Source organism: Hordeum vulgare, chromosome 2H (assembly GCF_904849725.1).
Source record: "Hordeum vulgare subsp. vulgare chromosome 2H, MorexV3_pseudomolecules_assembly, whole genome shotgun sequence".
NCBI classification, from domain to species: Eukaryota; Viridiplantae; Streptophyta; class Magnoliopsida; order Poales; family Poaceae; genus Hordeum; species Hordeum vulgare.
In genome coordinates, this window is record NC_058519.1 from 608,796,932 (window position 1) to 608,820,463 (window position 23,532).

At 43.1% G+C, this 23,532-nt stretch overlaps 1 protein-coding gene and 2 long non-coding RNA genes across 5 annotated transcripts; 1 reads left to right on the forward strand and 2 right to left on the reverse strand.

Annotated features, from left to right (window-relative positions):
* Positions 1-4,244: 4,244 nt before the first annotated feature.
* Positions 4,245-4,913, reverse strand: LOC123427754. Its single transcript, XR_006622430.1, has 2 exons — positions 4,821-4,913; positions 4,245-4,677 (listed from the first exon to the last, which is right to left on the reverse strand). It is a non-coding gene; the product is annotated as an uncharacterized LOC123427754 (long non-coding RNA).
* Positions 4,914-4,919: 6 nt separating this feature from the next.
* LOC123427753 lies at positions 4,920-11,350 on the reverse strand. 3 transcript variants are annotated; one of them, XR_006622429.1, is made up of 5 exons: positions 11,141-11,350; positions 10,877-11,061; positions 6,196-6,286; positions 5,099-5,846; positions 4,920-5,012 (listed from the first exon to the last, which is right to left on the reverse strand). It is a non-coding gene; the product is annotated as an uncharacterized LOC123427753 (long non-coding RNA). The 3 variants fall into 3 exon arrangements; XR_006622427.1 differs by having other exon boundaries at positions 4,924-5,012; positions 5,696-5,846; XR_006622428.1 differs by lacking the exon at positions 6,196-6,286 and having other exon boundaries at positions 4,924-5,012; positions 5,696-5,846.
* Positions 7,819-10,913, forward strand: LOC123427752 (transcription factor EAT1-like). Its single transcript, XM_045111871.1, has 3 exons — positions 7,819-8,734; positions 9,537-9,959; positions 10,060-10,913. Exons 1-3 carry the CDS (start codon positions 7,853-7,855, stop codon positions 10,153-10,155), a joined length of 1,401 nt encoding a protein of 466 aa, XP_044967806.1. The 5' UTR covers positions 7,819-7,852; the 3' UTR covers positions 10,156-10,913.
* Positions 11,351-23,532: the final 12,182 nt, after the last annotated feature.

Consider the following 23,532-nt stretch of genomic DNA (forward strand, 5'->3'; position numbering starts at 1 on the left):
TTTTCAAAATCTTTGAATATGTGAATAAAAAATAATAATAGGAACATTTTTTTAGCTTTTACTTTTTCTAAATTTTTTTAAATTGAAATTCTGAAGAACAAGAAAGTGATTTTTTTTTTGAAAATAAATAGAAGATGAAATATATAAAAAACGAAAAAACATTCAGAAAAAGGATATGCTTATTGATTTTGCAATTGAGAAAGTGAAAGGGCTTATTTCTTTCTTCAGGGGTACATACAAGCTGGTTTCTTAGATGAATTGGAGATAGCCAAAGAAATTACACTTGAGATGGATATTGATGCAACATTTCGTAAAAGGAGAGAAATTAATAGAAAAAAACAATTTGATGAGAATCCAAACGACACAAATATTACCACACAGTCTGCAGAAGAACCATTTAGAATCAACTATTTTATATGTGTTGTTGATCAAGCAATTTCCTCAATCACAAGGAGATTTGAGCAATGTGAAGGTTACCAAAAAATATTTGGTTTCTTATTTGCTTTTGAAACATTGCGTTCATTGGATAAGGATAGTTCGAAATCTTCTTGTGTTGATCTTGAGGCTGCCCTTATGAAGGTTAAATAATCTGATATTGATGCCAATGATCTATTTGTTGAGTTAAAGTTTCTTCAAAATTTTATGCGAAAAGAAAATATCGGACCCGTTGAAATTTTGAATTTTCTAAAGCGGCATAATTATTTTCCCAATGCATGTATTGCATATACAGTTTTGCTGATCATTCCTGTGACAGTGGCATTGACAGAAAGAAGTTTGACTAAACTAAAGCTATTGAAGTCCTATATACGTAATACTATAACACATCAAAGACTCAATGATTTGGCCACGATAGCACTTGAGAGTGAAGTGTTGGAGAAGATTGATTACGGGGATATCATTGAAGATTTTCATTTCAGAGAATACTAAATGAATAAGGATGTTCAAACAAATAGCAATCGGAAGTTTGATAGGTATGAATTTTTTATATGTCCAATTGTTATGCAAGACAATATATTATATATGCTATAACTTTTTTCTACGAGATATATATACATTATAATTACTTGTTAGTTTTTTTTGTGAGATAGGGCTTCATTTTAAGTTTTGCATAGGGCCCCAGATTTTGCTGGCCTGGCCCTGCGAGCGTGGTAGATATCTGCCTCATATGGTCACGCGTCTCCGGCATTGAACATGCACAGGCGTCGAAGACACGTCACGAGCAGTCCCCTTGGCCGGCGAGCCGCTTCAATGTCAACGTCAATGAGAGGTCACGTCCGCTCTTTAGTAGGGAGCGGTCGTTCTACAACGACATGAATGAGAGCAGTTGGCTTCGTGCGGGAAGCGTGCACAGAAAGAGGGGGGGGGGGGGGGTGAACGAGGAACGTGGATCGGTAAGTGCTCCCACGCTTCCCTTTCATTTTTGTCTCCGGTTTACGTAAGCTTTTCGTAAGAATTTTACGTAGCTCGGGCCAGAGTGCCACGCACATTAGATGTGGCACTTATTATTTGTTTTTTTAGGATTCTATGTTCGTTTCTAATACGTTAGACTAGACCACATGTAAACGTGCAAGTCTACAACACGAGCCCAACTAATAAGCCCCGCATATATACATGCAAGCACACTTGGGGTTACCGACTGTTGGATGGACTCCCCGCCAGGTTTCCTCATGACCAGTGTGATGGCTGATCGTGTTGGTGCCATTGTTGTTGAATAAAGCTCATAGTTTCCCGCAACAAAAAAAAATAATAAGCCCCGCATATATACACCGATCCTGCACCCGTCGATCTCATCAATTTGCCTTACTAGTAGTACCCCAGTTTACCCTAAAAGTTCCAAGGAAAGCAGTACTCCAGCGCCGCCATGCACGAGCACGACGAGGCGGCCACCACAAGGGCGAAGACGTGCACACCGTACCTGCCGGACGAGCTGGCGTCGGAGATCCTGGCCCGGCTCCCCGTGGAGCCGCTGCTCCGATTCAGGTCCGTCTGCAAGGCCTGGCGCGGCGTCATCGACGAGAGCTCCTTCCCCCGCGAGCACCTCCGCTTCCAGACCTCGTCCCTGCTCGTCGCGCCGTGGCTCGGGGAGAAGGACAACGACAGTCCCCTCCCTTCTTCAACCGAAGAGCTGACCGCTGCCGGTCTGTACCAGTGGGACGGGAAGCAGCAGGGCGTCGCCACGCTCCTGCACGCCATGCCCGGCTGCCGCTCCAAGAAGGAGGAGTTGCACAGCATGGCGCATTGCGATGGGCTGGCGCTGTTGCCCAGCGACGATGCGGTGCGCGTAGCCAACCCGGCCACCCGGCGCAGCGTCACGCTTCCCCCGACCCCTAATTGCTTCGACGGCCCTCAGGCTTTCGGTCTTGGCCACGACCCTCGCTCCAACGCTTACAAGGTTGCTTGCTTCTACGGTTACCATGATCTTGACGTACGCGCACCGGGTAGCCACCACGGCTATACTGCCAAGATGGGGGTGTTCACCATAGGGAAAGACCTTTGTTGGCGTGACACGGCGGCAGCGCCGCCTCCTCATCAAGTCATGCGAGGGCGAACGGCGACCTTCTTCAAGGGGTCCTTGCTCTGGACACTCAAGGTCAAGGAGGGGGTTCTGGACAGCGCGCCAGTCGCCCCAGGCTTCGTCCGCTTCAGGTTAGAGGATGAGTCGTTCAGCATGGTACCGGCGCCTCCTTGCACCCCGAGGTTGAACTACAAGGCGTCCAATTTAACTGAGGTCCGGGGAGAGCTGTGCGTGTGCGCACGTCGGTCAGTAGCGGTTCATCACGCGGTTTACGAGATGTGGGTGTGCGCTGATCTAGAAGATGGCGCCAATCCGCCACGATGGGATATGCGCCATGTTGTCACCGGGGCCTTCTTATTCCGATCTTTTATTCCCAAGATCACGACTGCCGACGCCATACTGTTCCATTTTGAAGAAAAGTATCTTTACAACTGCCATCTACAAAATCCAACATTTAATTTTGATGATGTGATTGAAATGGAGGGCTTGAGGTATCATCACCTCGACACCGATACATTTGTCGAATACACAAAAAAAATTATTGCTGGCCTTCATGTGATCCCCTATGTTCCAAGCCTTGTTCGGATCTAGGTTTCAGTAAATTTATTTATGTTAATTAGTGTTATCGAACATGAAGGTGCATTCAAATTTTGTCGTTCTGTTATTAAAAGGGGTTGAGGCAGGTCCCATACCCTTTAGTCCCGGTTGGTGTCTCCAACCGGGACTAAATGTTATGAAAGAAAGCAGTACAAATTTGAGATCAATGAGAGAAGGTGTTTGATGATGAATAGAGCTACTTAGAGGAATCCAACGGTTTTAGAATTTAATAGAAATGAGGTTGGTATCAATTTGAGCCAGTGTGTAAATTTGTAGCTCATTTCAAGAAAATTTGCAATGTAAATTTTTCAAACCCTAGAAATGAACTGAAATGGTCTTGACAAGTTTTGGTCAAGTTAACTTGTTTTCCAACTTGTGGCATTTGATGGGGGTGATGCTCATGACCATCTGGCAATGTGATATAAATTTGAGATCAATGGGAGAAAGTTGCCAATGTAACTTTGTCAAACCCTACAGATGTGCAGAATTAGTTTTGGCATACTTTGACCAAGCTAATTTGTTATCCTTGATGAACCACTTGGCCTAGATGAATATTTAGACCACTTTAGTAGGTGTACCAAGTTTGAGCTTATCTGGACATGTTTAGCAATGTAAAGTTGCTCAAACTAGAAAACGGACAGAGATGGTTTTGAGGGAATTTGATGATGTTATCTTGTTCTCCAACACACGAGACTTGGCAAGATCATCAAATATGGCATTTGTGATATGATAGAATTTTCTTGGAATTTATGGTGAATATTTCCTTTGTAAATATTTCAAAAACTTGAAATATCCAGAAAGGCTAATTGAAGGGTTTGACTAATATTTTGAGCTATGTAAAAGAGAGAGTCACTGGAGGTAGAATTAATATGACTAGGGTGGAGCAACTGTCCAATGAAAGTGAAGTTAGAGATTGGCTCTGTGATTAAGCAGAAGTGTATTGAAGCCCGTCATACGTTAGGGCAGAGCTGGAGAGAAGAGGCTATTTTGTGTTGTTTTACCTTTGTCAGTGTGATGGAATATGAGCATGTTCTGGTAACCCAAGACACTATCTCTTTGGATTTGAAATGGTGCTGTTCAGAATGAAGCAAAGCATTGACCTACCCCGGAAGGAAGGAAAAAAAGGTGAGGCTTGACCTAAAGGCCTTTCTTTCTCATCTGGTTTTCCTTGCACAAACGCAAAGATGCGCACTTCTCCGACGTACTCAAAAAATGAAAGAAAGAAAGAAATCATCGCATTAAACTTGTGGGAACAGCTGCGTACGCTCTGGAGGTGGACTGGCCTTCAGGGTTCAGAGTCGAGACGGAGAGAGGGAGAACGAAGGAAAGAAAAGGCAAAGGCCGGTCGATTGAAGGGGCGCCTTTCCAACCGAGAGCTGCGGTGCGGCAGCGGAAGGAGCCGTACGTACAGTCGAGGCCTTGTCCACGGAAGGACGCCGTTACGAGGGCGCGCCGCGGAACCCGCGAAACGCATTCCGCGTGCCAAGAATCCAGCCGGGGCATGGGACGTACGCACGCCGTCTTCCTTCCCCGCCCGTTGAAAACCAAGGAGTCCTGCACCTTCTCTTCTCCGAGGAGTCCCACACAACGGTTTAAAAATACCATTACTCTCCGTCATCCATATTACCACTTGCCACAGCTTTGGTATAATAACAAATTTGTTTTTTGTTTTTTTTTTTGAAACTTTAAAATATGATTTGAGCAGTACCTTGATCACTTCCATCAACCAAATTGCAGGATGGCTCATACGGGCAGAGTGATTATAAGTAGTAGTACTGGCACCTTTTCTCTTCGTCGGAGGTGACATCGGGCACATTAGGGAAGGGAGCTCACCCGTGGAACATCTGAATATCACTATACTATATCCATGGTTGAAAGATAACCACAAGAACAGAAGAACCTGCAACCATGTACACCAGTCAACAAAAATATCAGGATCTCTAAAATCGCAAGGCACCATAAATTACAGGACCTTGAAGTCTCTACCTCCACGCGCCGCTAAATTAGACACGAGTCACTGCTAGTCGCTTTACAGAGTTCAGTAGTCCGTTGGTCGACGCGTTTGGACCGGATGTGCTCAAACCACCCAATGGATGGAAATTGGCATGACTGCCCTTGAAAAGTTCATCAATTTTCAAGCTCGCTTGTGTTACTTCAGAAGTGCTAGAGCCACTTAAATCAAGGGCTAAATTTAACCGCGCCCACAGAAATGGTAGTAACATGTCACAAGCATGACATCTTTTGCATGACTGAAAGTTCTGCGGATGCCGCTGTGTGCTGTGCATGCTATTAGCTCTTATGAGTCGCGGGGTAAAATGTGATGAGCAGTAGACCCTGCATGCTGCCGCAAGAAGTTCCAGCTACATTCATTACACTTGCATGCTTGTGACATGTTACTACTATTTCTGTGGATAACAGAAATGTGGTAACTGTGTTTGAAAGGACGTACGGTACTATCAAAGATGACAAACACATCAGCCATCAGGTAATATGGTTTGACCCAATAATAAGCTAATAGAAGGTGAGAAAGCACAAATGGAGTGTTCGTAAGCATAGAAAGCTATGGTATACTAGAGAACCCACCGTGAATGATCAAACTCCGTCTTGCTTCAAGAGATGGTTTTCGACTCTCAGAAGGTCAGAATGCTGAAGCTCTGAACAGTGCAACATGATGCCCTGGAGACACTCAGGACAACTCTTCGCGGGCCATAGGTTCCATCTTCGAAATTCAATCCTGTAGTGTAAGAAGTTCAATGGCAATATAGTTTGCAGGATATTTCAGCATAGGCAAATCAGCTAACAGCAAACATTTGTGGCAGATACATCATCTGGGGTCCATCACAGGTTAAACTGACACAGGTAACAGCCGTACTGGCAGCATTAAGAGAAGTGATGGGGCTCACATGACCGGCATCATCATGAGAACAAACTCCAAAAAAAGAAAGGCATAAGTGTCTAAAGGAATAGATAAATGAAAATAAAATCGGACTTCCCTTAGCAGACCCTGCCACTGAGACAAGGGACATGTCATGGAACTTAAGCATAAACAAGTTACTTGTCTCATATCAAATAGATTGACTTACTATCTGTTATTCTATAGTCCATAGCTTCAATCCAGAACTGTATAAGCACAATATTCCCGCAAAAAGAAGGAGTATAATCACAATATTAACCCTGGTGAAAATGCAAAATATAAAGGTTTAGTATTTTAATACAACTTCTCTGTAAATTATACAAACGTACAATAGAATCTGAAGGTATGATGCCACATTGACATTATAGGAGGTGACAATCAATACTAACAAATCCTATACCACCATAACAACCAGATGCACTTACAGTCATGCAATTTCTATAACGCCCAACCCTCAGTTTTACATTTTTCTTGAAGTAGCGAGTTTACAAGAAAAACATATTTAATATTACATATATATTCTGGTGGATTTTTTTAAAATTTAATTACTGACTTGATACTCAATAATCGTACCATGAAGGCGAAAATGTCAAAACTTTAGCAAACCAAGAACATCACACCAATATATACAACAACATAGATCCTTAAAAGAATAAGGCTGATATGAATATTCCATAATACAAGATCATGTACTCTTTGGATACTTGCAATCTTGTAGGTAGTTGTAGCTCTAGTTTCTGATAGCATAACTACGCCAGTACATTCATAAAATATGGTAAGGGGGCAGAAGGCATGACCTACATTACTCAACTTCCTATGGGTGAATAACATCAAAGATGCCAAATTCAAAGGGTGTGAGCTTTCCGTCTTTCTCGTTTCTGTCTCCCAATAATAACAGAAACAATAATAACCATATGATAGTCCTTCGCATTGACCTTTAGTATGGGTGCATTCTGTTATTTTCTGTCCCATCATTTTTGTGTGACAACCAAATTATGGTTTCATGACTTACCCTATAATATTCTTGGCATAGCACTGAAACTAGGCTTCATGAGTCTTCGAGTTGCAGCTTCATGAACAAAGCCTCGCTCGCTCATTCAATCATCAGCTGTACCAAAAAGATAGGTATGCTCTCTTCTAGCGCTTATTGCTACTGTTCGCTAGATGTAATTCCTGATTAACAGTTGCTTCTTTAAGTCTTAGTTGGTGAGATTAAGCATCAAAAGATTCACCCACCATGGATTTCATGTGCTTCATTTTACTGATCATCTTGCGCTTACCGAGTTGTATACTTGTATTACCATTACAATTATTCTGTGCTACTAAACATTTGCTGATTAGCTACTGAGCATGTGGTAGTTGAAGCACATTGTATCAAACATCAAATATGAATAGGATTAGGGAACAAAAAAAGATGGTAAGGGGTTTGTTAGGTCTGGAACAAGCAAAGTTGCTTCATGTCTTATTAATCATCCTATATGGGACTTCTCTACACGGAAGAACAGACAGCCACATCGCATAGCTTAAAACTCCACGGCTCCACCTCTTTTGCAACAACCAAAACAGCCAGGCCAACTGCAATTTCCATATCCGATCGAATTCTATCTGCTGCCGCTGCATTCCTGTTGAGTCATCTTTTCCCCTTAGTATGTGCACTGCAAGTAATTACATCCATATCTAAGATGCTATTTGTTATTCGATTTTCTCTTGCATTTGATTCTCTGTCAAAATCCTGTACTTCAATGCATTTCTCTCTATGCTCATCCGTTTTCATATTGTGTTGGTTCTAGATTTGGATTGAAGGTGCCAGGCACTGTTTCGTCAAAATGATTGTTGGGGGTGACTATTTTGAAGGCTCCCATGATCACAATCTCATGACAGGATCTTTGACCCATGATTCCTCTCTAGCTCCAAAATGCAACGACAGCATAAATATCGAGCTACAGAGATTCAAAGTGCACTCGTTTTCTGCAGAAGTTCTTTCTGATTCGACCAATCTTTCTTCTGAAGCTGCAAGAGCAATCAACCACCTTCAGCATCAACTAGGAATTGATTTGGAGCAGGATATGCCATCAGTGGAAACTGCACCCTGGGATACTTCTATCTGCACCATTCAAGACCAAATCATCAACCATCAGCTTAGCGAAGATCCACAAAACATATTGGTGCAACAACAGATTCAACAGTATGACGCTGCACTTTATCCAAACAGTGCTTACACACCAGCGCCTGATCTCTTAAACCTTCTCCACTGCACTGTGGCTCCAGTGTTCCCTGCAACAACATCAGTCTTTGGTGATACAGCACTAAGTGGTACCAGCTATTTGGATCTCAATGGTGAGTTTACAGGAGTGGCAGCAATTACTGACAGTGGATTAATGTACACTAGTGATCCGGCCTTGCAGTTAGGGTACCATGCTACCCAGTCTCATGGACTAAAGGATATCTGCCATTCACTGCCACAAAATTATGGGTTGTTTCCCAGTGAGGATGAAAGAGATGTCATGCTTGGGGTTGGAAGCATCGGAGGAGACCTTTTTCAGGATATGGATGACAGGCAATTTGATACTGTACTGGAGGGCAGAAGAGGGAAGGGTGAGTTCGGAAAGGGAAAAGGAAAAGCTAACTTTGCGACTGAGAGAGAGAGGAGGGAACAGCTAAATGTGAAGTATAAGACTTTAAGAATGCTCTTCCCCAATCCTACCAAGGTTTGTCTTGTTCATCATTTTGCAAATTTAGGAGATATAATGATTGTCAGATGTCCAGATGGTCAACTATAGAAGTTAACCACTAGGGTTTGTTCAATTATGTTAGATATACATAATACTTAATTAATAGAAGCTAATAATTCAAATTTCAGGCCACTTTCCAGTTTCCATTGTTTTCGTGAAGATAATTGAATTTCTGAATAACTTCATCCATTTATGCTCAGTGTGTTAAGACGCTTAGAAGTGGCATCAGCAAAGTACTATGCAGTCCAATAAACCGGTGCTTTATAAAACATCAACAAAAACCCATTTGCAATACTGTCATCTGTCTGATGTAGATTCAAAGAATCATGTGTGAGATAATATGCTTCTGCTGAACTTTCTGTCGAATAGTTCTTTAAGCTCTGTTGCTACATTATATTCAGGCTGATACTGATATCGTATGGAACATGATTGCTATGAAATAGTTGCCTGTCGTGCTGCTCTTCGCAGATACTTATAGTGACATAGTACTATTTACCCCATTTATCTTGATCAAGTGTGTACCTTCTAGTTAATTATGAAAGAAAATGAAAGCAATCAATATTTCATAAGACAGTATTATTGTCCTCATTGCACTACTTCCAACAAAGTATTAACCTCTCTAGTGATCTAACTTTAACTGATTAGACAACACTTCCTGATTTACTCAATGAAAACGTAAACAACGTGACAGAACCATACAAATCTTGGTTGCACCTTTTGGGGGTACTTCTCATATATGTTTGATACGGCACTAATGTGTTACAGAACTGTTCTCTAGAATGACAGGGCTTCAATAGTAGGGGATGCCATTGAATACATACATGAGCTGAACCGAACAGTGAAGGAACTGAAGATCCTAGTGGAACAGAAGTGGCATGGGACTAACAGGAGAAAGATAAGAAAGTTGGATGAAGAGGCGGCTGCTGATGGTGAAAGCTCATCGATGAGGCCAATGAGGGATGAGCAAGACAATCAGCTTGATGGGGCCATAAGAAGCTCATGGGTTCAGAGGAGGTCAAAGGAATGCCATGTTGATGTTCGCATAGTGCAAAATGAAATAAACATCAAGCTCACAGAAAAGAAGAAGGCCAACTCCTCCCTGCTTCATGTTGCAAAGGTTCTTGACGAATTCCATCTTGAGATCATCCATGTGGTTGGAGGGATTATTGGTGATCACTACATATTCATGTTTAACACTAAGGTATTTATAGTATTATTTGTTTTAAGTAGCATCAGGAACTCCTTTCCCCATATTGCGGATTGTCAATGACAGTAATGTCCCATCGTCCACAATAATGCAGGTGCCTGAAGGTTCCTCGGTTTATGCTTGTGCAGTGGCAAAGAGGATCCTTCAAGCAGTGGATGCACAACACCAGGCGCTTGACATATTCAACTAGGCCGTAGCAACTATTTGAAGAAGTTCCTAGTCTACTACTCTCCCTGGAGACAGTAGTAATTTTATTTTCTGTTAGTTCTGTCCGTGAGCAAAGTTATTAGATCGGGCTTGGAGAGGACTTTGTCTCTTCCATTAGCTAGCTCGGAAAACTAAAAATCTGGCATGTATTAACCGTTTACTGGTATCACTTATCCAGCTTTGCTAGAAATGCTTTGATTCTTTTGTCTCGGTATTTGCTTGCATCGTCTTTTCATCTCATTTCATTGGCTTCGAAATATAGTAGAAGATGATGATGATTTACACATGTTTGCATAGCTTTGTTCGCTTCTTTACAGAAAGCATCTTAGAGCATTCCCTGGTATCACATCTTATAGGACACTACATGCATACGAGAACTTTGCAGAGATCAAAATCTGTGCATAGCATTTACATGCTGGCTCGAATCGTTAGGAAATCGGCTCACACACTGCATTGCGCATGATAACTTGTGCGTACGGGAGTATTGCCGCCCAACAGTTGTTCTACCTGAATCATATCCTTGGTCCAGAACCATGGTCTCAGCTATAAGACGAGAAAAAAATCGATGGTAGTAGGATCTTACATTGTCACTACCATGCCATCACAGAGTGAGGCCGCGAGCAACAGACACCAAACAATGCGAATGTATGACAATCCAACGCTGCAAGGAAAAGGAGAGAGGGGAAATAGCTCAGCATCCTCACCTCGCACCAATGGAATGCCCCCATCCATCCGTGCCAAAATGAGAGACCGTTCTGCTCGGCTCGTGCAATACCCCGAACACCTCGCGGGCACCACCCCGACCCGCAACGGCAGGCCCCCGTCGCGGCCGACAAGCAAATCGCGGTCACGCGGTGTCAGCACGAGATGCGGTGCCGTCCGCGGCACTCTGCAGCAGGCCGGAATCAGATCAGGGGACTGAACATTTCCAGCCTGCAATCATCTGCTTGTGAACAGCGACATTTTACCGGTGAGATCTGCGGGAGCCGGGCGTGCTTCCGCTGCTTGCTTCGGCAGCTCCCGCACCGTCGATGCTGCTCGTGGAACCGACCGCTGCTCGCTTGCGGACGTGCTAGGGCGGCAAAGGCCCTCGAGCGGAGCCAAGGGAGCGCGCCCCCTGTGGTTCAGGTCGCCGAGCAAGGGACGGACGCCTCGGTCGAAAAAGTAAAACATTCAGAGGGACGCATCAAACGGATGTAAGTGAGCGTCTCTCGTATTCACTTTAAATATCTGTCATGTCGAACCCGACACCCGCACATCACCCCAAATTACATCAAATACATTAAACCCTTTGCCCTCCTCCCGCCCCCCTTCACCAATTCTAATGTTTGAGCCCCTCCCCATCCTCGCCTCATGTCCCGATCCACCATCCTAGATGACGCCCAACCCGTCCCCCGCTATCGTGGCCGATGTTGCTTTCGTCGGCGTCCCGACCTTGGCTATGTCGTGCAAGCCGGAGAGCATCACCGCGAGGGACCGACTGTAGAGGCAGTGGGAGAGGGAAGCGGTGCCGTCACAGGGAGTGAATGTCCGGGACATCGAGGAACTTCTGCCCCCCCCCCCACCCCCACCAACCCCACCCACCGCCATCACGCCCAGGACCCATATAAGGATAACATAGTCTAACCCTGGGCAAACGCAGGGCCATGCCGGATTTTGGGCCAGGCTTGTAAAAGCGTGACCTTCATTTCTCAAGTCGGATCCCGGCCGAAAGCCGAAATATTCTCTATTTTCATACCCCGAGCCCGGCCCAGACGTTGCTTTTCGGTGTACGTACATGCAAGCCCGGCCCAAACGTTGCTTTTCGGTGTACGTACATGCAAGCCCGGCCCAAAGCCCGAAAGCCTGGCCTGAAATGCAAAAAAAAGAAGCCCAAGCCCGGTCTGAACTACCTTTCGGCTGCAAAACAAGGCCCAACACGGCCCGACCGGGTCGTCGGGTCGGGCTATCCAAGTCTGGGTCTAGCGCAATCGGTCCACAGACTTTGATTTCATTTTGGCATCTCAGGACTGTTAAATTATGATTTGTTTTGCTCTGTTGTGTTATTTCGAACTGTTGAATTGTCATGAATTTGTATCCTATGATTGACATGTATTGCATGAATTTGATGATCCACACTTTAGGAGTGTACATGTGCGGCAGGCCAGTGTCCGCGGACGTATATTGGATCGGATTTGCCAAATCTGAATGTAGATGCTCTAAGTTGCATGTATCGTAAACTCTTGAAAATCGCATCGCTCACATCCGATTTCATATATTTTGAAGTGAACTCCACAAATATCCAAACATCATACACATTTACAAGGAGCTCGTGTACGGGAGCACCTTGCACCACAACAAAAAATATATTTTGTACCTTCAATTGTGTTCCTTTTCATCGGGCTCATGTGAGCCTGAGCTCTAGGTTGAATTATCAAACTACTAGAACCTATTTTAATAGTTTGAACTTCTTACCATATAGGTGTCACGTGGTAAGAAAATTGCCAGCACTTGATTCCGGCATAAACTAAAATTGATCTGATGTTAAGTTTTTCACATTCTCCGCAAAAAGAAAAAAATCTTAGACATACGAGTTTGGTCACTAGTCAGAATATCATACTCCATTATGTCATAGAAGATTATGTTTTATATCAAACTTTATAAAAATTCTAGCACTAGTGAAGAAATGGCTAGCCACAACTATTATTGGTGACGCACCATTTGCACACAACGTCAACAATATTTTTTTCAAATAATGCTGACGTCGGCTAAATTGGTATGCTAGCTGTAAACGGTTAGTGCTGACATAGATTTTTGTGTTCATGTCACAAATCTGTTGGCCTATCTGTACTTATCGTTCGGAATATAGTTGTGGCATTAAATTTTCCTGCATGTTGTAGCTAAATAATTAGTGTTGGCATGCCTAATTAGTTTACGCCGGACATAATATTTCCACTTAAACATTTCTTACATCATTATTTCTACGGGTTCTAATTTTGAGTATTTAGTTATGTTTAGTTTTCATTATACTTAATTAGTCTTTTTTTATTTGGGCTATTATTAGCTATGGCATCGCAGTTTAGGACCACGTCAACAACGGTCCACTTGACTACCTGAGTCAACTCCCATGCCTTTGTAAAATACCTAGTCGTCGCCCTTTCATTTCAATTATCCGTTTGTTGGAAATATGCCCTAGAAGCAATAATAAATTGGTTATTATTATATTTCCTTATTCATGATATCGTTTATTATCCATGCTATAATTGTATTGATTGGAAACTAAAATACATGTATAGATACATAGACAAAACACTGTCCCTAGTAAGCCTCTAGTTGACTAGCTCGTTGATCAAAGATGTTTAAGGTTTCCTAGTCATAGACAAGTGTTGTCACTTGATAACGGGATCACATCATTAGGAGAATGATGTGATGGACAAGACCCAAACTATAAACGTAGCATATGATCGTGTCAGTTTATTGCTACTGTTTTCTGCATGTCAATGTATCTGTTCCTGTGACCATGAGATCATGCAACTCCCGAACACCGGAGGAATACCTTCTGTGTATCAAACGTCGCAACATAACTGGATGACTATAAAGGTGCTCTACAGGTATCTCCGAAGGTGTCTGTTGGGTTGGCGTGAAACAAGACTGCGATTTGTCACTCCGTATGACGGAGAGGTATCTCGGGGCCCACTCGGTAATACAACATCAGAATAAGCCTTGCAAGCAATGTGACTAAGGAGTTAGCCACGAGATCTTGTATTACGGAACGAGTAAAGAGACTTGTCAATAACGAGATTGAACTAGGTATAGAGATACCGACGAGCGAATCTCGGGCAAGTAACATACCCATGGACAAAGGGAACATCATACGGGATTAACTAAATCCTTGACATAGAGGTTCAACCGATAAAGATCTTCGTAGAATATGTAGGAGCCAATATGGGCATCCAGGTCCCGCTATTGGTTATTGACCGTAGAGGTGTCTCGGTCATGTCTGCATAGTTCTTGAACCCGCAGGGTCTGCACACTTAAGGTTCGGTGACATTTCGGTATAGTTGAGTTATAGATGTTGGTAACCTAAAGCTGCTCGAAGTCTCGGATGAGATCCCAGACGTCACAAGGAGCTCCAGAATGGTCCTGAGGTAAATATTGATATATAGGAAGTCCTGTTTTGGTCACCAGAAAAGTTTCGGGCTCATCGGTAGTGTAGTGGGAGTGCCGGGAGGGTACCGGGGACCATCGGGAGGGGTGTCACGCCCCGAGGGGCCTTATGGGCTGTGGGAGGATACGAAACCAGACCCTAGTGGGCTGACATAAGCTCCCACTAAGGCTCGTGAGGTTTGAGAGGGAAAAAACCCAAAAGTGAAAAAAGGTGGAAAGGGTTTCCAAGTGGAAAGGAGGAATCCCACTCCTAGTAGGATTGGAGTAGGACTCCTCCACCTCCAATTTCGGCCAAACCTTGAGGGCTTGAGGCTGCCTCCTCCCCTCCCCCCTCCTATATATACTAGAGGTATTGAGGGTTTTTAAGACACAGAAAAACAGCCACGTGTTGCCCTCTCTCTCTAGATCTGTTTCTCCTCTAGTCTAGTTTCAGCGGTGCTTAGGTGAAGCCCTGCTGGAATAGCTCCACCACCACCATGTTGGCGTGCTGGAGAACTCATCTACCTCTTCGCCCCTCATTCTGGATCAAGAAGGCGGAGATCGTCATCGAGCTGTACGTGTGCTGACCACGGAGGTGTCGTCCGTTCGACACTAGATCGGGATGGATCGTGATGGGATCGCGGGACGGATCGTGATAAGATCGCGGGACGGGCTGCGATTTGGATCGGGAATATGTTCCACTACATCAACCGCAGTATATACGCTTCCGCTTAGCGATCTACAAGGGTGTGTAGATGCACTCTCCCCTCTCGTAGATGATCATCACCATGGATAGGTATTGCGTGTGCGTAGGAAAAAACAATCATTTCCCATGCGACGTTCCCCAGCAGTGGCATCATGAGCTAGGTTCATGCGTAGATGATTTCTCGAGTAGAGCACAAAAGAGTTTGTGGGCGTTAATGTTCAATTTGCTGCCCTCCTTAGTCTTTTCTTGATTCGGCGGTATTGTTGGAATGAAGCGGCACGAACCAACATTACTCTACGCTTACGAGAGACCGGTTTCATCGACTGACATGCAACTTGTTGCATAAAGGTGACTGGCGGGTGTCTGTTTCTTCGACTTTAGTTGAATCGGATTTGACTGAGGTGGTCCTTGGAGAAGGTTAAATAGCAATTTGCATATCACCATTGTGGCTTTGCGTAAGATGCGATCATACTAGATACCCATAGCAGCCACGTAAAACATGCAACAACAAATTAGAGGACACCTAACTTGTTTTTGCAGGGTATGGATGTGATGTGATATGGCCAAAGACATGATGTGATATATTGGATGTATGAGATGATCATGTTGTAATAGTTAAATATCGACTTACTCGTCGATCCTACGGCAACCGGTAGGAGCCATAGGGTTGTCTTTAAACTAACGTTTGTGCTTGCAGATGCATTTACTATATCACTAGGAGGTAGCTTTAGTAGTAATAGCATAAATAGCACGACAACCTCGATGGCGGCACGATGATGGAGATCATGTTGTGGCGCCGGTGACGATGAAGATCATGCCGGTGCTTTGATGATGGAGATCAAGAAGCACAAGATCATGGCGATATCATGTCACTTATGATTTGCATGTGATGTTAATCATTTTATGCACCTTATTTTGCTTAGGACGTTGGTAGCATTATAAGGTGATCCCTCACTAAAATTTCAAGATAAAATTTGTTAGAGCATATATCTCCATATGTGGTTTTTGTAATTGATGACAAATTCTATGGACTAATGGTTGCCTTAAGTTATATTTATAGGATTTGTCCATAGGCACTTCTTGAAGTCCATTTGTTGGGTTCAAGGAGTTTATATAATGACCAAGATGGTATTCAAGGTATTATCCAAAGAATGGTCATAGAGACATAAGGTTGATCAAGATCTCAGACAAAGACTAAATCAAGATGATCAACACACAAAGCGTCCAAGATGTACCGAGAGGGATCAAGTGATCCCATGGTATGGTAAGCAGTGTCCATTACGTGTTTGTGTACTAATACATGGTCTTCGTGAGAGTTCTATGTGGGGGTTAGGTGTGTTCCCATGGGCTTGCGTCAAAAGGAAGATCTCATACAACCCATGAAGGATGACGTCAAGTGGTGATCGTCATCAAGATTGCGGTGTGCAAGTTCAAGTGGATCAGCACGAATATATCATGCTTGAAACTTGCCGTCCATTGTGGTGGCAATGGACTTGTGAAGATATGCTGAAGAGTGGCTCACCCATATTGAGTATGGGGGAGCAATCAACTAGTCTTCATCAAGCCAACGCAATCAAGAAAGGTGGTCCATCTTGAGGAAACCAACATCATCATCATCTAGCTCAAGAGGTCGAGGTGCAAGGCATAGGTTTGCCCTTGATAGGTTTTCTGTTTTAGGATAGATTATTGTACTGTCAAGGGGGGCTCTCAAGTGAGTAGCTTGGTCGTATCGTTCGTTGAGAGCTCAAACCATTTGCATCCTTGCATCATACTTCTTGGTTCTTATTTGGTGTTTCTCTTTGTGAGTTTTAGAGCTTATGGTCATCTTCATGACAAGCTCGAGTTCATCGAAAACGGAGTCCATATGCATCTACTATGATGTTTTCGATGTTGGAGTTTTTGTCGGTTCTTCATTCATATCTGCATTTTCATATCTGCATGGTTGCTGTTTGGATAGCTCTTGTCGTCCCGAATCCAACAAGCTTGGGTTTGCTCGATTCGGAGCTCGTATGCGAAAGTTATGGTTGTTTCAGTGGCGAGCGGTAGTATGTTACGTCTCCAACGTATCTGTAATTTTTGATGGTTTCATGCTATTATCTTGTCAAACTTTGGATGTTTTGTATGCCTTTTATATATTTTTTGGGACTAACTTATTAACTCAGTGCCAAGTGCCAGTTCCTATTTTTTCAGAGGAGAATTTTGAACGAAGTCCAAACGGAATGAAACTTCCAAAAAGATTTTTTCCGAAACAGAAAAAGATCGGGAAGCCGGAGAATCAGGGCAGGGGGCCTGCAGGGACCCCATAAGCCCTCATGGCGCGGCCAGGGGGGCTCGCGCCTCCCTGGCTTGTGGGCTCCCTGAGCCTCCTCTGCCATAGGTTTTGCGCCTATATATTCCCTAAAATCCCAGAAAAAAATCAGGAGATCATCGAAAGTACTTTTCCGCCGCCGCAAGCTTCTGTCTCCGCAAGATCCCATCTGGGGCACGTTCTGGTGCCCTGCCGAAGGGGGGATTCGGACATGGAGGGCTTCTTCATCAACACCATGAGCTCTCCGATGATGCGTCAGTAGTTCACCATAGACCTATGGGTCCATAGCTAGTAGCTAGATGGCTTCTTCTCTCTCTTGGATCTCCAATACAAAGTTCTCCATGATCTTCATGGAGATATATCCGATGTAATCTTCTTTTGCGGTGTGTTTGTCGAGATCCGATGAATTGTGGATTTATGATCATATTATCTATGAATCTTATTTGAGTTTCTTCTGATCTCTCTTATGCATGATTTCACATCCTTGTAATTCTCTTCGAGTTGTGGGTTTTGTTTGGCCAACTAGATCTATGATTCTTACAATCGGAGAAGTGCTTGGTTTTGAGTTCATACCGTGCGGTGACCTCACCTAGTGACAGAAGGGGTAGCGAGGCACGCATCATGTTGTTGCCATCAAGGGTAAAAAGATGGGGGTTTCATCATTGGTTTGAGTTTATCCCTCTACATCATGTCATCTTGCTTAAGGCGTTACTCTGTTCGTCATGAACTCAATACACTAGATGCATGCTGGATAGCGGTGAATGTGTGGAGTAATAGTAGTAGATGCATAAAATATCGGTCTACTTGTCTCGGACGTGATGCCTATATGTATGATCATTGCCTTAGATATCGTCATGACGTTGTGCGGTTCTATCAATTGCTCGACAGTAATTTGTTCACCCACCGTAATACTTGCTATTTTGAGAGAAGCCTCTAGTGAACACTATGGCCCCCGGGTCTACTCCACACCATATTTTCAACCTTACACTTTTTCTTCGTTGCAATTCCGCCTTCAGATCCCACTTTGCAAACAATCTTGAAGGGATTGACAACCCCTTTAAAGCGTTGGATGCAAGCTCTTTTGTGTATGCGCACATACTCTGGACTTGACGAGATTCTCCTACTAGATCGATACCTTGGTTCTCAAATTGAGGGAAATACTTACTGCTCCTGTGTTGCATCACCCTTTCCTCTTCAAGGGAAAAACCAACGCAAGCCCAGTCTCCGTCAACGTGTCAATCTCTGGCACTGTTGTCTGTTGCCGCAGCAGAAGAATTTCTGGCGCCGTTGTCGGGGAGGATCAAGTCAAGAACTCATCCAAGTAAGTGTCGCAGACTCATCTCTTGCATTTACTTTGTTTGCCAGTTGCCTCTCGTTTTCCTCTCCCCCACTTCACAATTTGCCTTTTTCGTTTGCCCTTTTCCGTTAGCCTTTTCGTTCGCCTTTTTTCTCCCTTTGCTCTCTGTGAGCTTGTCTGCCTGCTAAAACCCGAATGGCCCAACCAAGGGATTTTGATGCTCACTATGCGAAGTTAGAAGAGATTGAAACTAGTGTTAAAGGCTTCATGTCTACACATTTTGAATACAACAGTTACTTTCGTAGAGAGCTGAAGGAGCAAAATTCTTTTCTGGCTTTTATGAGTAGAGAAGTTGATGATATGGCCAAATAATTCCTTGCGCTAAATTCTCAGTTTGCTCGTCTTGAAAAGTTGGTAGGCCAGATTTCTGATAAGCAGGCTACCTTAGTCAATAAAATGGCAGCTAAAACTGAAACTCGTGATGAGAATCAAGAATATCTTAAAGTGCTTGGTGTGAATCCCATCGAATCTTTGTTTTCTTGTGACAAACCTAATGATTATGGGGCTGGATATGAATCCACTTTGGTTGAAAAGCGCCCCAATGATTCGGAGTCCATCTATCTTGATGCTAAAAGCATTGAAAGTGGAGTAGAAGATATTAAAGCTTTGAGTAGTAATGAAATTACTACTATGAATTTCAAGGAATTCAATTATGATAGTTGCTCCTTGATTGAATGCATTTCCTTGATGCAATCCATGTTAAACTCTCCACACACTTATAGCCAAAACAAGGCCTTTACTGATCATATCGTCGAAGCTATGATAAAATCTCTTGAAGAGAAACTTGAATTGGAAGTCTCTATCCCTAGAAAGCTTCATGATGAGTGGGAACCTACTATCAAAATCAAAATCAAAAACTATGAATGCAATGCTTTGTGTGATTTGGGTGCTAGTGTTTCCGCGATTCCAGTCTTTATGTGATGTTCTGGGTTTTAATGAGATTGAAGAGTGTTCTCTTAATTTGCATCTTGCGGATTCTACTGTCAAAAAACCCATGGGAAGGATCAATGATGTTCTTATTATTGCAAATAGGAACTATGTACCCGTGGATTTCATTGTGCTTGACATTGATTGCAATCCTACATGCCCTATTATTCTTGGTAGACCTTTCCTAAGGACTATCGGTGCTATCATCGATATGAAGGAAGGGAATATTAGATTTCAATTTCCTTTAAATAAGGGCATGGAACACTTTCCTAGAAATAAAATAAGATTGCCTTATGAATCCATGATGAGGGCCACTTATGATTTGAGCACCAAAGACGACGATACGTGATTCTATCGCTTTATGCCTAGCTAAGGGCGTTAAACAATAGCGCTTGTTGGGAGGCAACCCAATGAATTTATCTTTTTTATTTCTATTTTGTTGCGTCCACACCATCATAATTCTGTTGTGATTGTGTTTTTGTGTTTCTTTTGTGTTTGAGCCAAGCAAAACCTTTATGACTAGTCTTGGTAATGGTTGTTTGATCCTGCTGGAAAAAGACAGAAACTTTTCGCTCACGAGATGATTTTTCATTTTTATTCAGAAAGAGATTTTGAGTTGATTCTTTTTTCTGCTGGTTGATATGCCTTTTCCTAGGCATTCGTAATGTTTCAGAATTTTTAAGTTACGAGAAGTATACGAAGTATACAGATTGCTACAGACTGGTCTGTTTTTGACAGATTCTGTTTTTGTTGAGTTGGTTGCTTGTTTTGATGAAACTATGGTTAGTATCAGAGGGTACTAGCCATGGAAAAGTGAGAATACAGTAGCCCAACACCAATATAGCTAGAATTCAAGTTTGCTACAGTACCAAAAGAGGTGGTAGTTTGTTTTCTTGTGCTAATGATATCACGAGTTTCTGTTTAAGTTTTGTGTTGTGAAGTTTTCAAGTTTTGGGTGATGTTCTCATGGACAAAGAGATAAGGAGTGGAAATAGCTCAAGCTTGGGCATGCCCAAGGCATCCCAAGCCAAATTCAAGGACACCAAAAAGCCTAAGCTTGGGGATGCCCCGGGAAGGCATCCCCTCTTTCGTCTTCAATCCATCGGTAACATTACTTGGAGCTATATTTTTATTCACCACATGATATGTGTTTTTCTTGGAGCGTCATGTGTCGTAGGAGTCTTTTCTTTTTTTTGTGTCACAATCATCCTTGCTGCACACCTTTTTGAGAAAGAGAGACATGCACTCATCGTGATTTTTCTAGAATGCTCATAGTGCTTCACTTATATCTTTTGAGCTAGATAATTTTGCTCATAGTGCTTCACTTAGATCTTTTAGAGTACGGCGGTGCGTGACTTGGTATTTGGCTTATGCTATGAAAGTAGTCCCAAAGGTGATAGGTACCCAAAGAGGATACAAAAACCTCCATCTTCATGTGCATTGAGTAGAAAGAGAAGTCTTGATTCCTCTCAATTAGTTTTGAGACGTGGATTTGGTAATATTAAGAGTTATGTTAGTAGGGTGTTGTGAATCTAGAAATACTTGTGTTGAAGTTAGTGCTTCCCATAGCATGCACATATGGTGAACCTCTATGTTAGGAAGTCGGAGCATAACTGATCTATTGATTGTCATCCTTTGTGTTGAGGTCGGGATCGCGCGATGGTTAACACCTACCAACCCTTCCCCTAGGAGTATGCATTTAACACTTTGTTTCGATTAGTAATAAAAACTTTTGCAACAAGTATGTGAGTTCTTCATGACTAATGTGAGTCCATGGTATAGATGCACTTTCACCTTCCACCATTGCTAGCCTCTCTAGTGCCGCGCAATTCTCACCGGTACACAAACCCACCATATTCCTTCCTCGAAACAGCCACCATACCTACCTACTATGGCATTTTCATAGTCATTCCGAGATATATTGACATGCAACTCCCACCGTTCGTCTCATGACTTGTGACGTCACTCTCATATTGCCATTGCATGATCGTCAGATAGCTAGCAAGATGTTTCAACGTCATACGCCAAGCTAGATCATTGCACATCCCGGTACACTGCCGGAGGCATTTCCTTTAGAGTCATAGCTTCGAGCTGCGAGTAAATAAAAGTGTGATGATCATCATTATTAGAGCATTGTCCCATGTGAGGAAAAAAGAGAGGCCAAAGAGCCTAAACAAAAAAAAGAGAGAAAGAAAAGAGGCCCAAGAGCCCATATAAAAAAATAATAAAAAAGAGAGAAGGGACAATGCTACTATCTTCTTCCACACTTGTGCTTCATAATAGCACCATGTTCTTCATGATTGAGAGCTTCTTGCTTTGTCACTACCATATGCTAGTGGGAATCTTCATTATATAACTTGGCTTGTATATTCCAATGATGGGCTTCCTCAAAACTGCCCTAGGTCTTCGTGAGCAAGCAAGTTGGATGCACACCCACTAGTCCTCCTTTTGAGCTTTCACATACTTATAGCTCTAGCGCATCCCTTGTATGGCAATACCTGCTCATTCACATTGATATCTATTAATGGGCATCTCCATAGCCCTTTGATACGCTGAGTCGATGTGACCATCTCCTCCTTTTTGTCTCAGAACCACCACCACACTCTATTCCACCTATAGTGCTATATCCATGGCTCACGCTCATGTATTGCGTGATAGTTATAAAAAGTTTGAGAAAGTAAGAGTGCGAAAACAATTACTTGGCCAATACCGGGGTTGTGCATGATTTACATTAGTTGTGTGAGGATGATGGAGCATAGCCAGACTATATGATTTTGTAGGGATAACTTTCCTTGGCCTTGTTATTTTGAAAGTTCATGATTACCTTGCTAGTTTGCTTGAAGTATTATTGTTTTCATGTCAATAGCAAACTATTGTTTTGAATCTTACGGATCTGAACATTCATGTCACGCGAAAGAAGTTGCAAAGGACAACTATGCTAGGTAGCATTCCACATCAAAAATTCAGTCTTTATCACTTCCCTACTCAAGGACGAGCAGGAGTTAAGCTTGGGGATGCTTGATACGTCTCCAACGTATCTATAATTTTTTATGGTTTCATGCTATTATCTTGTCAAACTTTGGATGTTTTGTATGCCTTTTATATATTTTTTGGGACTAACTTATTAACTCAGGGTCAAGTGCCAATTCCTTTTCTCCATGTTTTAGACCCCTTTCAAAGGAGGATTTTGAACGGAGTCCAAACGGAATGAAACTTCCAAAAAGATTTTTTCCGAAACAGAAAAAGATCGGGAAGCCGTAGAATCAGGGCAGGGGGCCTGCAGGGACCCCACAAGCCCTCATGGCGCGGCCAGGGGGTCGCGCCTCCTTGCCTTGTGGGCTCCCTGAGCCTCCTCTGCCATAGGTTTTGCGCCTATATATTCCCTAAAATCCTAGAAAAAATCAAGAGATCATCGAAAGTACTTTTCCGCTGCCGCAAGCTTCTGTCTCTGCAAGATCCCATCCGGGGCACGTTCTGGTGCCCTCTCGGAGGGGGGATTCGGACACGGAGGGCTTATTCATCAACACCATGACCTCTCCGATGATGCGTGAGTAGTTCACCATAGACCTACGGGTCCATAGCTAGTAGCTAGATGGCTTCTTCTCTCTCTTGGATCTTCAATACAAAGTTCTCCATGATCTTCATGGAGATCTATCCAATGTAATCTTCTTTTGCGGTGTGTTTGTCGAGATCCGATGAATTGTGGATTTATGATCAGATTATCTATGAATCTTATTTGAGTTTCTTCTGATCTCTCTTATGCATGATTTCATATCCTTGTAATTCTCTTCGAGTTGTGGGTTTTGTTTGGCCAACTAGATCTATGATTCTTGTAATGGGAGAAGTGCTTGGTTTTGGGTTCATACCGTGCGGTGACCTCACCCAGTGACAGAAGGGGTAGCTAGGCACGCATCGTGTTGTTGCCATTGATACGTCT

Coding starts and splice junctions, on each gene's coding strand:
- LOC123427752 (XM_045111871.1), top strand. CDS start 7,853: ATGATTGTTGGGGGTGACTATTTTGAAGGCTCCCATGATCACAATCTC. Junction 8,735..9,536: donor TCTTCCCCAATCCTACCAAG/GTTTGTCTTGTT, acceptor ACTGTTCTCTAG/AATGACAGGGCTTCAATAGT. Junction 9,960..10,059: donor TATTCATGTTTAACACTAAG/GTATTTATAGTA, acceptor ACAATAATGCAG/GTGCCTGAAGGTTCCTCGGT.